We start from the raw sequence: 15,793 nt of genomic DNA, 5'->3' as shown, positions 1-15,793 counted from the left end.
ACAGAAGCTGAAATGGAATATCTTTTCCTATTGCAATACATCTTTTCGTATAATATCCTAACATTTTCCTCACAAATTTAAAGTAGAAACTATACATGTCCAGAAGACATCGTCGCAAATTAAAGAATCGACACAGTAATAACAACCATGCAGCCAGCCAAGAAGAAACTTGAATTGATTCCCTCACAGTTTTACAAAAAGGGCAATGCATTTCCTACACCATTTTCAATTTTTTTTTTTTTATACCTTCCAACAAAATATATATTATAAGAGGACCTTGAGAGAGTTTCTGGCTTCAGCTACAAAAACAAAAAACCCAAAGTTCCTCTGCTGCTGATGTACGGTGTCGTACCATATATTAACCGTATATACTGTGAAACCCAAAACGCAAAAAAAGGAGGGCTTTTGCATGATCAGTCAAGCAACACTTCACGTGGCTACTCCGGGTTCAGACACATAACTTATTCTGTCCACCTCCTCCCACACCAACTTTGATGTTATTTCATCGTGCTGTGGTACATATTCCTGAGGCCAAAAAACCAAAACATATCATTAACCAGATCGTTGAGTAAATTTGTAAATTACGGTGTAGTTAAATAACAAAAAGGGTTAATTCGTACTAATCTTCCCTGATGAAATTATATGAAAATACACATTTACTTTTCGTAACATGGAAGGCTAAAGTACAACAACAAAAACTTCGCAACAAATCCGACCTAGAAACCGTATGTAAATCTTCAAACAAATCTAAACCTAGGTACTGAGAATAGCAAACTTAGTTGAAATCCACTTGTATGTAACCGGGGCCAAGGACGCCTTTCCCCCAACCCAGCATTGTCGCCAAGGTTAGCCAGATGGAGTTTGGACGGACCCAAAGTTCTTGACCAGATTGAACCGGACCAACCCATAACGATGCTTAATTATTCGGCATGATGCTATACAATGTAAGAAAAAGGTTCTCTTATTTATTTGTTCTCAATTGAGAGAGTCGCATCCATATTATAATTTCTTCATTTTTGGTTATATAAAAATCTAAGCTTATAGTCTACTCTGTCCAGACCATCCTTGTATTACCAAAACTTAAGCACATGCATATAGGATCAGTGGGAATCTATGAGCATCATTGAGGCATAGTTTGAACACCTCAGGGACTTGAGAGTGTCCCCAAACCGTACCACATCGATCCGGTCCGTTAATTATTCATCTTGATGATCATATTCTATTCTATGATGCACATGATATGATGAAAATAGGCACGAAGCATTACCTCCAGTTGTCTGACCAATTGCTTGGCAGTTGGAGCAGACACGATAATGTGCCGAGCAGTAGGAGAAACAAAGCCTTCATCAACGGCCTTATCAATGAAAGACAACAACGAATTGTAGTAACCGTCCACATTCAAAAGCCCCACCTACAATAAACAGATAATTCTAACTAAATTATTTAATTAATCAATCAATTCATTAATAATATCAACTTCAAACACCCATTTAATCTCCATATTATATGTATGTCGTTCATATGTCCTCATTGTCTTGTGACCAACAACACCCTTCTTTTGACCAACAACCTCACTTTGTTTAAACCTTAAAAAATTAAATTTGAGAAGATTTCTCCCATTCAAACGGAGATCCTCCAAATAATCAACCACCTAACTTATGTTATTTTTCCATGTGAATTAGAATTAAGTACCACATGCATTGACTCTCTGTTATATATGAAGCTTTCTCATACATCCATACCACTCAATAAGATTGACTCACATCATCACAAATATCATCTCCCCGTCAACGTTGCTAACTAATACTTGTATGGAATTATGAAATGAAAGAGAGAGAATCGTGTACTTAAGAAACATGATATATTTACAAATTGTAGGCATATGATAGACCTATTAATTCATAGAGACAAGGACACAATAAAATATTCTATAATGTGAAGAAATTGATTGTTAATTAGGGTTTTGTAGAAAATTTGGGGACATCAACAGTTATCTACAAGAACACAACTACATTTGAACAAACATACGACATGTAATCATGTGAGGGCTTGCTTCCATGTAAAGTTTGGAATCACATGCAAACCATTGTATAAAACGAGGTGGATAAATTTAGTTCTTCTTACAGGTTTCCGGTGGATTCCAAGTTGAGCCCAGGTAATGACTTCCAGCAATTCTTCTAGGGTACCATAGCCACCTGAACATAATAATTTCAATTAAAGGGTTTTACAAAAACAATTGAGAGTTGATTTGGATAATGGTTCAGAACTTCACATGCACATGGATGGCTTTCAACCCTCGATGCGTGTAAATCAAGAGTAAATACCACATATTTAACAGTTAAGAATCAGCTATTCACGCTAACTTTAACATTCGACAACAATAATAATTTCATAAGTGACATCCGATTCATGGGTTAAAACCATACCAGGGAGGGCAATGAAAGCATCAGCTTGACGGGCCATCTCGGCTTTCCTTTGGTGCATATCTGAGACAGTTCTCACTTCTCCAACAGTTTCACCAGTTATCTACAACAATTTAATCAGATCACATTATTAATTAATCATTTAGAGATCGGTAAATGTGTCACTTAAAATCAGCACATTTAAGCCTTTAAATGTACCTCTCTAGGCATTAATGTCCTCGGAATAACACTGCAAAAACACCACGAACATTTATCAGCAAACCACTATCTCCACACTACCTATTAATAAAACTTGGGTTCTCAATCAAAATTTTATGAAATTACCATTTTAACCCCCTCACCAAAATTGAACTCAAGTAAAAAATATAGGCAATTTAGTAACTACATGAACAAAAAAATTTCTGTTTTTTTAGAGCAACCTCACACTTAGCTTAGTACAACATGCACTATTTTAAAATAAAATAAAAATAAAAAGTATTCCCACGTTAGAAGAAACCACTTTATCATTATTCCAATTTTCATAACAGATTTATTTTTAAAAAAATTTAAAAACTAATTCCACTTCATAATAAAAAAACAAAATGAAATGAAAATTTTCACCGGTAATATATATTAACAAATGAATTTACTAAAAGTTCCCCATGGCCTAGTAGGCATATACCTGAATATTTAATTGATCAAAGATTTAGCAATTTGCTGACATCCCTTCGACCTAACAAGGGGCATTGACCAAGCTAATTTGCAGCAGTTGTGTTTCACAGAACGTGTTTAAACTTTTACGAGACCAAGAGCTCTTACATTACAGGGAAAGCAGGCTTTTTACAAATGCAATGCCAGTCCTTCACTAAAAGTCTCCATAATTTTACTAATTATCTTTTCCATTACTGTAAATCTTTCTAACTGGAAGTTCCAGAGAGGGAACTGACATTGTAAGAATTTAAAGGGAAGGCAGATTCTCTGCCCTCCTACTTTTCATGTCTTCTCATGCCTTAGTGTTTTGTGTGGTCACGTTAATTTTTTATATTGTTTTTTTATAGAAATAATAAGATAAAAAGAAATGGTAATATAAAATGTTAACATGTAGAAATAATAAGATAAAAAGAAATAATAATATAAAATGTTAACGTAGCTTAACTGTGACCATACAAACAGAAGAACACGGTAAGGTATAAGAAGTGAGAGGGTAGAGAATCTGCCTTCATTTAAAGGAGGTTAACTTTTGGAATTTACTGTAGATCACATAAAGCGGTTTGAAACCATGTTTACAATACCCAGAAGACACGGTAATTTTGCATAAATATGTGAACCTTTTTGTCCCAATAAAAAAAAAAATGGAAGAAGGGAATGCACAAATTCCATTATAAAATATGGGGTTGCATTTGATCCTAGATTTCTATGTTGTCTGCCTTTGTGAACCCAGTAAATTAATAGATAATAGGTATTAATTTGCATGGTATGGTTCAATAAAAAATAAGAATGCAACCCAATTTGGCCAATCATTTCATAAGGGTAACGTATGCGTGTGGTGTGTATATTAGAGAGAGAGAGAGAGAGAGAGAGAGAGCGCTACAAACCCTAGGACATGGCGCCCCCCATCATGAACTGCCTGAGAAACAAGACCCATCAATCCCACGCTTCCACCACCATAGACCAGATCAATCCTTCTCTCCACCTTCCAAACACATCGAAATTCAAAACCCATCAACGTGTCAGAAACCCAGTTCCCATAAAATATAAAATGGAGTTGATTTGATTGAAACAAACTTGAAGTAGAATGGCAGCAAATAATAATGTATGTTTCAGTGGATGGAATGAATGAATGAATAAAAACCCTAGCTAGGTAAAAAGAGGCTACTGTGTGAACATTAATTATTATTATTACAAAAAATAGGTATTAAATTTCTTGTCGTGGAACCCCATAAACAAAAATCATGGAGATGAGGTTCAGTCATGGAAGCTTGTCAACACGCTTAAAAGGATCATGATACCGAGAGAGCACGTTTGGTTCCCTCCTGGCCGCCTGGAGAGAAATAATAAAAACCACATAGAGGCCAGTACTACTGCTGCAAAACTAATTTATCTTATAAAAATAAAAGGGTTTAATTAAAATCAAAACTCCAGATCATGCAAGAAAGCTGCTTAACTGACAGCCAGTTTACAGCTAGCACCCTCTCCTTCCTCCCTCCCTCCCTCCCTCTCTCTCACGCCAAACATAAACCCTAATCAGGCTCAATGCTAGCTAGCTCTAGGTCTTGAACAATGATAAGCCCACGTTGAAGGCTTGTTTGGTTGCAAGACGACCCTTCACACCTCCACACTACTTGAGAAAACTTGGACAAATTGGCTAGTGCAGTGAGCTTTCGCTCTGCACCCAAGTTCGAAGCACCATCCTCGTGGTTGCTTCTATTCTTCTTTTTACAAGCTTCCATAGAAACAAACCAAAATAGGAGAAAATTTAAAAATTGGAAGACTAGGAATTGACCACAAACATTGTTTTAGGAAATTAAATTAACCAAAAATGGAAACAATGTATCAATGCATTAAATCCAAATTCCTATGAAAGTCAAAGAAGATAAATATGGCTTCTCTGAATCCCAGGAGTAGAATCATTCGCAGAAAACCGAAATAGATCAATTTGGTTCGTATGCACATATATACGATTAAACACTTTCTCTGAAACATAGATCTTTTGGCGATGAACTGTTCCAATTTATGTGGGAATTTTGGAACCCAAAAGGATGAATATATAAGAACAAAAAGTGAGAGATTGAAAGAGAAAATATAAAAATGAATCGAACGTTGATTACCAGCTCCTTCCCAAGTTCAACAGCAGCTTCTTGGTAGCTGGCTTTCTTCCCTGAACTGCTACCACAAAAAACACAAATCCTATTGAATCTCGACTTTGTCTCTTCCATCTCTCTCTCTCTCTCTCTCTCTCTCTCTCTATGATCTCAGAGATAGAATAATGATGATCTTCTGAGCAAGTGAGGGAGGGGGATGGTTGGGAATGAAAACAAAGTGAGTATTTGTTTATATGGGATGAAATATTATAACGCCTTCGCCAATTATCTATTAGTATATATAGGCATAGGGCGCTCTAGAGCACTCACTTTCCTATTTGAAAGGTTGAAAATATTTTAATGGTTTTGTTTGGAATTTGCTATTTATAAACCGCTTTTATTTATCAATAATTTTTTTTATAGTAGTAGTAGTTTTCAGTATTGCAGTTATATAACTTATAAGAAAAAGTTTGTTGTTTGATAGGCAACCAACCAAATAATTTTGAATTATATAAAAGCAGTTTTGATGTCAAATAGAGTAGTTGGTTGTAAAACATAGACATATTGGAGAGACATATTTTTGTAGAAGTATTAACCATGGGAATAGGATCCTATTCAGATGTGGATTTTAGAGATTACTTTATCGTGTTCGCTCATTTATCATTTTGTAATCAGAAATCATTTTGAATTTTTTTTTGTTTAAAATTGAACACAAACATTACTTGACGAAAAGTGATCACACGATGTATGATGAACGAACATGATGAAGTGATTCCCGAAATCCTCACAAATAGGATCCGGAGAGGATGCTCATCCTTAACCATGGGATGTTCCAAGTAACTCTCTAGCAACTTAATGAATTATTTTGAGTTGATTAGTGTGATTCCGTGCAACCGATACATTTGCATTGCACAACCACTAGGTCTCTAAGTTTTTTTTTTATGGTCAAGTTATGCTTGAAGGTGGACACGGTTTGGTTCAGTGCGGTTTTGAGTAAAACCGCAATCGAAATTGAAACATTTTGTGGTGAAGTTCTATGCGGTTTTAACGCGCGCCTAAACCGAAATGAGACCAAACTATTTGGTTAAGTTCGGTGTGGTTTCAAACGGTTTTGGTTTGGTTTTTGAGAAAAAAAAAATGTATAGTTTAAAATTTACACCTTATCTACACATAAGACGACCTCATTTTCCACACAATACATGTTTACACCGATCTAATCCATGTGTTCATTTATGATGAAAATTAATAAAATAGAATCTTCGGCATGTTTTCACTTGGCCAAGAAGGAGATTTGTATTTGGCAGCAAAGGCTGATTAGCTTAATAAAGCCTACACTGTACATGTACATGAGGAGGATGGGAGAATTGTTTATAAGTCAACACACTATATTTGCTTGTAACAGATGACTTATATTCCAACTCCATATATATAGATATAGAGCACCTGTTTTTGCACCTTTACATGTTAATTACTAAGATGGTATAGTATAGTACCAAAAAAAGTTGTAAGTTTGCACAAGAAAATTACATGTCAATCCTAATGCAAGTGTTAATTTGCACCATTTACTGTTAAGCTTATGGTTATTAAATCTAGGAACATGGTTTGTTATGCAGAAGCTGGGGATGATTTTGTTAATCTACTCTTCAGTTTTCTAAAGAAATGCAGGGTAGCTTTTCCTCTTCGAAAGGTTGCATTGATAAGTGCTAATTGTCAAATAGAATAGGGGTGAAAAGGGATGACATTCCAGTGTAGTTGAGTTCATACTAAATGTATGTACTCTAACAAACAACCAATTAAAACATGACATTTAATTTGAGCTACAATTTTGGTTTCAGTGCGGTTTTCAAAAGCCAAAACCGAAACCAAATAGTTTCCTACTCTACGGTCCGCAACCGTTTCAAAACCACAAAATTGAACCTTTCAATGCAGTTCAATTTGATTCGTGTTTTTGGTTTCAAGTGTCAACCCTTAGTTATGATTTCATAACAGAAGAGAAGTACAATAAAAAGACTCCAATAATAGGAAGAAAAAGCAAAACTTTCATGGTTACCGGGAAAAAACAAAGGGCACTCACATTTTAGAGTTGGATGATGTTAGAGATACTAAATTGTTAAATTAAATTTATAAACTAAATGATGTATCACCATTAGAAAATAAGCACGTTAATCCAATCACTAACAGTCACATCATTTGATTTATGACTTGAATTGTTTTTTAAACCAAGTAATTTAGTCAAAGGTCAATAAAATCTTGACTAATTGTCATGTATTAATGGCCATTTTTTTTTTTACATAATCAATGAATTATTTATAATAATTATGCATAGATCATAAATTTAGGCTAACTAGAAAATAACTATTATATCTTTCTCTCGTCACTTTATTCTTTTTATTATCTCTCCCATTTCTCATCCTTATTTACCTCTTCACTCTCTTGATTATCTTTCCTCTCCCTGCTCTCTTTATCTCTCCCCCTTCAATCCCAACCACAGTTTACCTATATTTTATACGTGCCTCCAGTTTTTATTCTTCAAGTCTGAAGTGTTTTTTTTTTTTTTTTGTTAAATAGGTTTGAAAAGCTTTAGTTTGGTTGAACATGCATGAAGCTTTGTTATACGTATAGCAGGGTGGCTATGGTGATTGATGTGGATGCAAATTTCTTCCTCTTTGTTCTTGGACCAAATTGTACCTACAAAACAAATAACACCTTTGGTCAAGGCCAAGAGCCTTACGCGCCCACGATGAATTGGCGAGGGGGGGCTTTGGCTGAAGAACCTCCGATGCCAAAGTTAGAATTTTGAGGGAAATGTGTTTGGAGAATTTAGAGAATTTAGCAAGAGTGTAGAACTTAGGTTTTGGAGACAATGAGGGTCTTTATATAGGGATGTGGCCAGTCCTTTTGGAAGGAGGAGGACCAGCCACTTGGATGGTTTTTTGAGTGAGATTCATGATTTGTTAGCTAATTAATCAATTAATTGAATAATTAATCGATTAATTAGCTAATTAATATAAATTGAAAGGAATGATTTGAGGGTTACCTTGTGGAGAAGATTTGATGAGGATGGATGAAATAGGTTTTGAATAATTACCTACTTTGAGCACTTTGGACCTTAATTGAGTCATGATTGTCCACTGCTCATGTGTAGGAGTTCCGGTATTCATCGGGGTTAATTTTGTCCTTTTTACCCTAGAATCCACGTGTCACCTCCATATTTTTCTTGAATATTTTTGGCTCCATAAATACCCCCACACCTACTGAGCTACTTGCAAGTAAGGGCAATTTTGTCCTAGTTCCGGTATTCCTCGGGGTTAATTTTGTCCTTTTTATCCTAGTTCCAGTATTCCTCGAGGTTAATTTTGTCCTTTTTACCCTAGAATCCACGTGTCACCTCCATATTTTTCTCGATTATTTTTGGCTCCACAAATATCCCCACACCTGCTGAGCTACTTGCAAGAAAGGGCAGCAGGTGCAGAGATCTCCAACTTTGATGCAGATTCTCAATTGGACTTGGAATTAGATTCTTCTAGGAAAGGGAAATAAATCGCCTCCAAAGCCTATTTAAGCCTACCTTAAGTAGGGGATTAAATCAACTTCGAAGGGCAATTATTTGTCCCTACAAGAAAGAGACAAAACTAGAGGATATTTGTTCCCCTTCCCCTAGCACTCTTCTTTACTTGCTCGTGCAAAGAACCATCTTCCGTTGATTTCTTTGTCTTCTCCGCGCCGCACCGACGTAAGAAAAACTTAATTCTCTTTGTCTTCTTCTTGGGTGGTGCTGCCACGGGGCAGCCGTCGGGGTGGTGTGACACGTCGGCTAGTAGGGGTCAAGAGTCGGCTTAGCATGGGCCAATGAGGTGGAGTGGCAAGGGCCATTGCTTGTTGTGCTGCTCAGCTTGACTGAAGCCAAGGACTGGCTCAGCGTGGGCCAAGGAAGTGGCGTGGCATAGGCCACGGTTTGGGCTGCCACGTCTGGGTTGCTTATCAAAAATAAGAAAACTGCTTGAGTTTGATTTCTCAGCTGCCGTAGATGGAGTAGTCAAGGATGAAGCTGCCAAGATCGGAGTTGTTGAAGATGAAGTGTCGAATGAGCAAACTGTTAGTGCAAAGTGGCTGCTGCCCCCTGACCATTTGATGCTTAGTTGGTTTTCAAGCATTCAATCTTTTGAGCGATGTGGCATTCTCGCACTAGAGAGCTTACTCAGATGGGTGTTGGGGAATTAGTTTACCCTCCCACACTAGAGAGCAATTAGTTTACCCTCTAGCACTGGAGAACAATTAGTTTACCCTCTCGCACTGGAGCGCTATTAGTTTACCCTTTCGCACTGGAGAGCAATTAGTTTACCATCTTGCACTGGAGAGCTTATCCATATGGGTGTCGGGGAATTGGTTTACCCTCTCGCACTGAAGAGCTTCACTACTACAAAAGAGGTTATCACTAGCGGTGTAAAAATCGACAAGAAACCCCAATTACTGTTGTATTTTTCGAAAAAATCGGACTTCAAATCGTGAAATGTCGGATAAAGGAACTGACACCATTGCTAACGTCACGAAAAGGGTATTGATGTCGGTTAATCCCCTTAATTCGCCACGAATAAGGAGAGCAATATAAAATAAAAAAGGATAGTAGCGTCAGTTAAAAATGACATCAAGGCTCATGTCGGATAAATGTGACGTTAAGTACTGACAATGATTGATTGATGAAGCAAACTGGTGTCGGTCCTAACCAACAACACCTAATAATTTGATAATAAAATAACCACTATAATGTCACCCATAAGCGACACCACAAACTATTAATAATAAAAAATAATAAAAATGTTTGTCTCAGTTTTTAACTGCTTCGTTCATGCATTTTTGCAAATATATTGTCGCTCATGCATTTCTGCAAATATACTATACATTTCTTCACTGCTTCGTTCCATCTCCCAACAGACTGAAATCACTAGCTCCTGAACGATTGCTTACACATTCAGGTTATCTAATGCACATAAACCAAACACAATATATAATTACTTGATTAAATTAAAAAATGAAAGAATTGAAATTTATAAAAATTAAAACAATAAAATAAAAAAATGAAGCTTAATTACCCCAAGTGAAAAGCAAACCATCTGAAGCAGTAGAGGCGGTGTGCTAGCGGTCACAAGTAATGTCCAGCCACCGCCAATTAGCCCTCGCTGTGCACCCAAAAAGCTCCGGAGAGATGCTTCGAGATCTTCAACTGTTGCTTCTTCGCATTCTAACCCGTCTGCTTGGACTTGCTATATCTCCACACAAAAATCGCCCTTTTCGTCGGAATGCTCACCGGCTAGTTGTGACCCATAAGCTCATCAATGTCCATTTCCATAAATTCCCTTCACAAACTGAACCACAAAGTTTCAAGTCAACATTTGACAAAAAATTAACAAATTTTAATCCAATTAAAGGAGAAAGTTGAGAACTTTACAAATGGGTTCTCTATTTGGTTACCGAGCAAATGGAAGAGTGGTGAATTGGGATTTTATCGGTAGCCAACCTGAGAGGGGGGGGGGAGATAGAGAGTGATTGGTGGAGATACTTGAGGGTTCAAAGCGGACGAGGAAGAAAGAAGCAAGAAGATTGAAAAAAATTCTCACAATTTGGGGAGGGGGAGTTTTGCAGTTACTAGCTGATGGGATGAGATAAACCAATAAATAAAATTTGAACTTCCTTTTTATTTTGAGAAGTTTGCCAAAGTAATGTGAAATTTTTAAATTTCAAAGATGTTTGAAATTTTGCAAAATTCTTGTCCCGCTCATTCTCCAAATTTTGTAGTTAAGTTCGTGTGATTTCACAACCTATTTTTTAAAAATAATTATTAGTGTCGGCTACAACCGACACCAGGTTTTAAAATATTTAAATATAATTATTAGTGTTGGGTAGAAGAGACACGATTCTTTTTTTAACCAACATTAACTTTATGTGGGTTGAAAGCAACACGATTTTGTTTTTATACGACACCACCATTTAAAAAGATTAAAAGCTATGTCGGTTATAAGCGACATAGACAATTTATGTCACTTATACCCAACATTAATTTCGACACCATGTAAAGAGGGTGTTGGAAATGTCGTATCCGCCAGTATATTATATAAAACCGACACAAGCCACCAACACAATAAGCCACTTTTGTAGTAGTGCTTACCCATATAGGTGTTGGGGAGTTGGTTTACCTTCTCACACTGGAAATCAATTAGTTTACCATCTCGCACTCGAGAGCAATTAGTTTACCATCTTGCACTGGAGAGCTTACCCATATAGGTGTCAAGGAATTGGTTTACCCTCTCGCATTGGAGAGCAATTAGTTTACCCTCTCGCACTAGAGAGTTTACTCATATAGGTGTCAGGGAATTGGTTTACCTTCTCACACTGGAGAACAATTAGTTTAACTTCTCGCACTGGATAACAGACCTATATAGGTTTCGGGGAATTGGTTTACCTTCTCGCACTGGAGAGCAATTAGTTTAACTTCTTGCACTGGAGAGCAGACCTATATAGATTTCGGGGAATTGGTTTACCCTCTCGCACTGGAGAGCAATTAGTTTATCATCTCGTACTGGAGAGCTTACCCAGATGGATGTCGAGGGATTGGTTTACCTTATCGCATTGGAGAGCAATTAGTTTATCCTCTCACAGTAGGGAGCTTACTTAGATAGGTATCGGGGGATTGGTTTACCCTCTCGCACTGGAAAGCAGACCCAAATGGGTGTTGGGGAATTAGTTTACCCTTTCGCACTGGAGATCAATTAGTTTATCCTGTCGCATTGGAGAGCTTACCTAGATGGGTGTCGGGGGATTGGTTTACCCTTTCGCACTAAAAAGCAATTAGTTTATCCTCTCACATTGGAGAACTTACCCAGATGGGTGTCGGTGGATTGGTTTACCCTCTCGTATTGGAGAGCATGGAAGTCATTGTCGTGAGTGCAGCTGAGGAAAGCTGAACTGCTGGATAACTGAAATAATCCTCAGCTTGCGAGGTCTTTTTTGGCAAACTGCTTAAGACTTTGAACTGCTTGTAGAGCCCGCGTAAGGGTGTAAGCACAGTGAGCTGCTCCCAGAATTATTGCGCCATCATTAGGGGTTTCATCATGTGCCATTTTAAGGCTTAGTTAGAGCGAGCCACAGGGCAAAATCGGCACGGCTGGGAGCTGTGGTGCTAGATTGGCACAGTTATGAGCCATAATGATAGATTAATGGATGTCAGGAGTAGTGGATCAGGTAGGCATAACTGTGAAAGCAGAGTTAGGGCTAGCTTGGGCCTAGTTGTGCGTAGCATGAGAAATTGGACCACTAGGTCCATGATGCTCGGCTAGTAGTGATGTGCTACTTCAGTATTGAATCGTCTGGAGTGTTGAGAACAAGGCATGCCCTCGGTTCTTGGTAGTTAGGTTGGTGTGTCATTCTGGTACTTGTTTGCCCCCGGCGCGCCATTAGGCTGAGCTGCTAACTTTGTCAGAACAGAAGTAATCTTTGTATTCTACAATCTATGTGGGATGGTCCCGTCTGCTCGATATTGTCATCGAAAGATGACCCGCTTATGTTGGTCATGTCTCATCAGATGAACGAAAAACTTTGAATGCGAGAGTCTTCTTCGAGCGTGTAAATCAAACTCTCAATGAAAGCACCAATTTGTGGATGCAAATTTCTTCCTCCTTGTTCTTGGACAAAATTGCACCTACCAAACAAATAACACATTTGGTCAAGGCCAAGAGCCTCACGCGCCCACGATGAAGGGGGGCTTTGGCCGAAGAACCTCTGATGCCGAAGTTAGAATTTTGAGGGAAAAGTGTATGGAGAATTTAGAGAATTTAATAAGAGTGTAGAACTTAGGTTTTGGAGAAAATGAGGGTGTTTATATATGGATGTGGCTGGCCCCTTTGGGAGGAGGAGGACCAGCCACTTTGATGGTTTTTTAGGTGAGATTCATGATTTATTAGCTAATTAATAAATTAATTGAATAATTAATCAATTAATTAGCTAATTAATATAAATTGAAAGGAATGATTTGGGGGTTACCTTGTGGAGAAGATTTGATGAGGATGGATGAAATATGTTTTGAATAATTACCTATTTTGAGCACTTTTGACCTTGATTCAGTCATGATTGTCCACTGCTCGTGCGTAGGAGTTCCGGTATTCCTTAGGGGTAATTTTGTCATTTTTACCCTGGAATCCACGTGTCACCTCCATATTTCTTTCGATTATTTTTGGCTCCACAATTGCACTGAGGAGATGCGTGATGCGGTGACGGGGATTTGGTGAGTTTTTCTATTAATATTTATTTGGGTATTGAACAAACAGATTTTGTTTTCTTCATTCCTTTTTTTCTAATTGCAATTTGTGTTTATTAGTAGAAATTATTGCTATCATTCAGTTCTGCAAATATGTCGCAACCCCAACACAAAGGATCTTGAATTGCCCTTGACAAAACAATCACTGACTTGATTAATTTGGTTTAAATGGTAGAGACGATGGGGTTTAATTCGATTAATTTGGTGAATAAATATGTTAAATTTTGTCCAAGCAATCACTTAAAATAGGAGATGAGAGAGCACCAATAAATGGACGATGTGTTGTGTCTAAATCCAAATATAAAAATCAGGAGTCGCGTGAGATATGAAGCGTAGGAGATATGTGAATAATCGAAAAATAGAACCAGTAAACAAAATCCAAATTTCAGTGTCTAAATCCAAATATAGAAATAAAACTTGCGCGAGGTGTGAAGCATAGGAGGTAGGTGAGTGAAGTAAAAACCGAAACAAGGAAACAACCATTACAACGCAACGCTGAATCCAAATGTAAAAAACACAATCAGGAAACAGACACTAGCATTGTAGTGTCTGAATCCAAATATAAAATGAGTAGTGGCACAAGGTTTGTAACGTAGGAGGAATGTGAGTGATGGAAAAATGAAACCAAGAAACTGACTTTGCAATGCAGCGTCCAAATTCAAATATAAAAGACAAAATTAGGAGATAAACATTGCGTTGCAGTATCTAAATAGGTATTAACATATTCTAAAATATAAAACGAGATAATTACCTAAAGCACCTAAATTTTACATTGTAAAATTAAATAAAACTTTGTTTTTTTACCGACCAAACAAAGTGAGCCTGATTTACTCGTTGAAGTTGTAGGATAATGATTAATGAGACATTGGCTTCCGTTGTTATCTGGCATGCAGTCTCGCGTAAAACCCAATTTCTTTTGTGTACGGCCCCACTTGAGAGTTGAGAGCATGAAAAACATTATAATTCTAAATGGAATATACAATTCTACATCGTGCAACCCTAAATTTATTTTCTATTATAGTCAATTGCTTCTTTATTTTTTCTAATAAATATTAATTGGATAATTCCATTTCTCTACTCTAAGAATTGGAAAGTTTTGATTTACTATACATAATGGAACAAGAAGAACTTCCAATATTCAAAATAAAAGGCCGCATAGTTTTGTTTGTTGCGACTTGAATTTCACAATTTTTTTGGAAAAAAAAGAAAAGAAAAGAAAAGAAATTACATTAAAAAGCTTATAGGGCAATCAGTGGCGGATGCATTAAGGGATTAGGAAAGATAAGTGGCTATGAAAACCTCTAAGGACAACCCAAGCTTAAGCATGTGGTGGAGGAGAAGGGTACAACAGCAGACGGATGCATATTTTGCAAATGATTAAAGAAAAAGAAGAAGATTATTTTGTTTTTTGAAAGATTTCGTCATAACAATGTCGTTTTGAACCAAGTCATTTAAAAAAAAAAAAAAAAAAAAAAGTCTTCTTATTAGGTCATATGGGGGAGACCTCTCCTCCTACCTGAGATCTCCATCCATTCCCATTTTGTATTCACTTTCCCAATTGAGTAATTCCAAATTCCAATTCCCTTTTTCCTCTAACTACACCCAACCAATCACCATGCCACCACCAGCGATAATTGTTATTGATTGGATATTGCTAGAGAGACTCATTTTGTAAACAAAAAATTTGTAAACTAAATGACATAAAATTGATGATTGGATTATTATTTAAACATTGAAAAACGTGTTCATACTTATTAATGACACATCATTTAATTAGTTTGCAAATTTTGTCTATCTAGCATTATTCTTATCGATTAATTCAAACAATCATTTTCCAAATACTTCAAGTTCATTTTGGATAGTTTCAATCTCATTATGGATGGTTCAATTATAATGGATAGTTTCAAATGATTATAGATCTGTTTTTTCTTGTATAGACAATGAAACTATCATAACACGTTTTGAGAGCATGAAACCTCATCATGTACAAATTTAGTCTTTGTAACTTGTAATGTTATTTGTATAAAAATTATGAATGAAAAGTTGGTAGTTTATTGTTTAATTTTTTAATGTTAATTTTGTCTTTTTAAAGCTTTTATATTTGTACCATCTAATATTAAAATCCTAAATCCGTCATTGGGACCATTACAAATAACATCTACGAGAAAAGCATGACAAGCGCACGGTGAGACAATAACTTTAGTTTCTAGTTCTTTTGAGCTGATTGCTTCCTTATCTACGTCTACTACGCTATTGTGCTTGAAATTTATGTTGTTTTGTAA

General features: G+C 36.7%; 1 protein-coding gene and 1 long non-coding RNA gene across 3 annotated transcripts; both read right to left on the bottom strand.

Annotated features, from left to right (window-relative positions):
• Positions 1-156: 156 nt before the first annotated feature.
• LOC137745373 (cytokinin riboside 5'-monophosphate phosphoribohydrolase LOG7) lies at positions 157-5,359 on the bottom strand. The gene is made up of 7 exons (XM_068485321.2): positions 5,231-5,359; positions 3,998-4,095; positions 2,622-2,652; positions 2,427-2,526; positions 2,125-2,195; positions 1,268-1,411; positions 157-525 (listed from the first exon to the last, which is right to left on the bottom strand). Exons 1-7 carry the CDS (start codon positions 5,336-5,338, stop codon positions 430-432), a joined length of 648 nt encoding a protein of 215 aa, XP_068341422.2. The 5' UTR covers positions 5,339-5,359; the 3' UTR covers positions 157-429.
• A 4,538-nt stretch (positions 5,360-9,897) lies between these two features.
• Positions 9,898-10,897, bottom strand: LOC148692526 (uncharacterized). 2 transcript variants are annotated; one of them, XR_015954559.1, is made up of 3 exons: positions 10,650-10,897; positions 10,294-10,566; positions 9,898-10,181 (listed from the first exon to the last, which is right to left on the bottom strand). It is a non-coding gene; the product is annotated as an uncharacterized LOC148692526 (long non-coding RNA). The 2 variants fall into 2 exon arrangements; XR_015954558.1 differs by having other exon boundaries at positions 10,294-10,897.
• Positions 10,898-15,793: the final 4,896 nt, after the last annotated feature.

The sequence above is a fragment of the Pyrus communis genome, chromosome 12, assembly GCF_041283825.1.
Source record: "Pyrus communis isolate YQ-2024b chromosome 12, ASM4128382v1, whole genome shotgun sequence".
Lineage (NCBI taxonomy): Eukaryota > Viridiplantae > Streptophyta > Magnoliopsida > Rosales > Rosaceae > Pyrus > Pyrus communis.
This window is presented reverse-complemented; position numbering and strand designations above follow the sequence as displayed.

Coding starts and splice junctions, on each gene's coding strand:
- LOC137745373 (XM_068485321.2), bottom strand. CDS start 5,338: ATGGAAGAGACAAAGTCGAGATTCAATAGGATTTGTGTTTTTTGTGGT. Junction 2,527..2,621: donor GGACATTAATGCCTAGAGAG/GTACATTTAAAG, acceptor AAATTGTTGTAG/ATAACTGGTGAAACTGTTGG. Junction 2,196..2,426: donor TGCTTTCATTGCCCTCCCTG/GTATGGTTTTAA, acceptor TATTATGTTCAG/GTGGCTATGGTACCCTAGAA.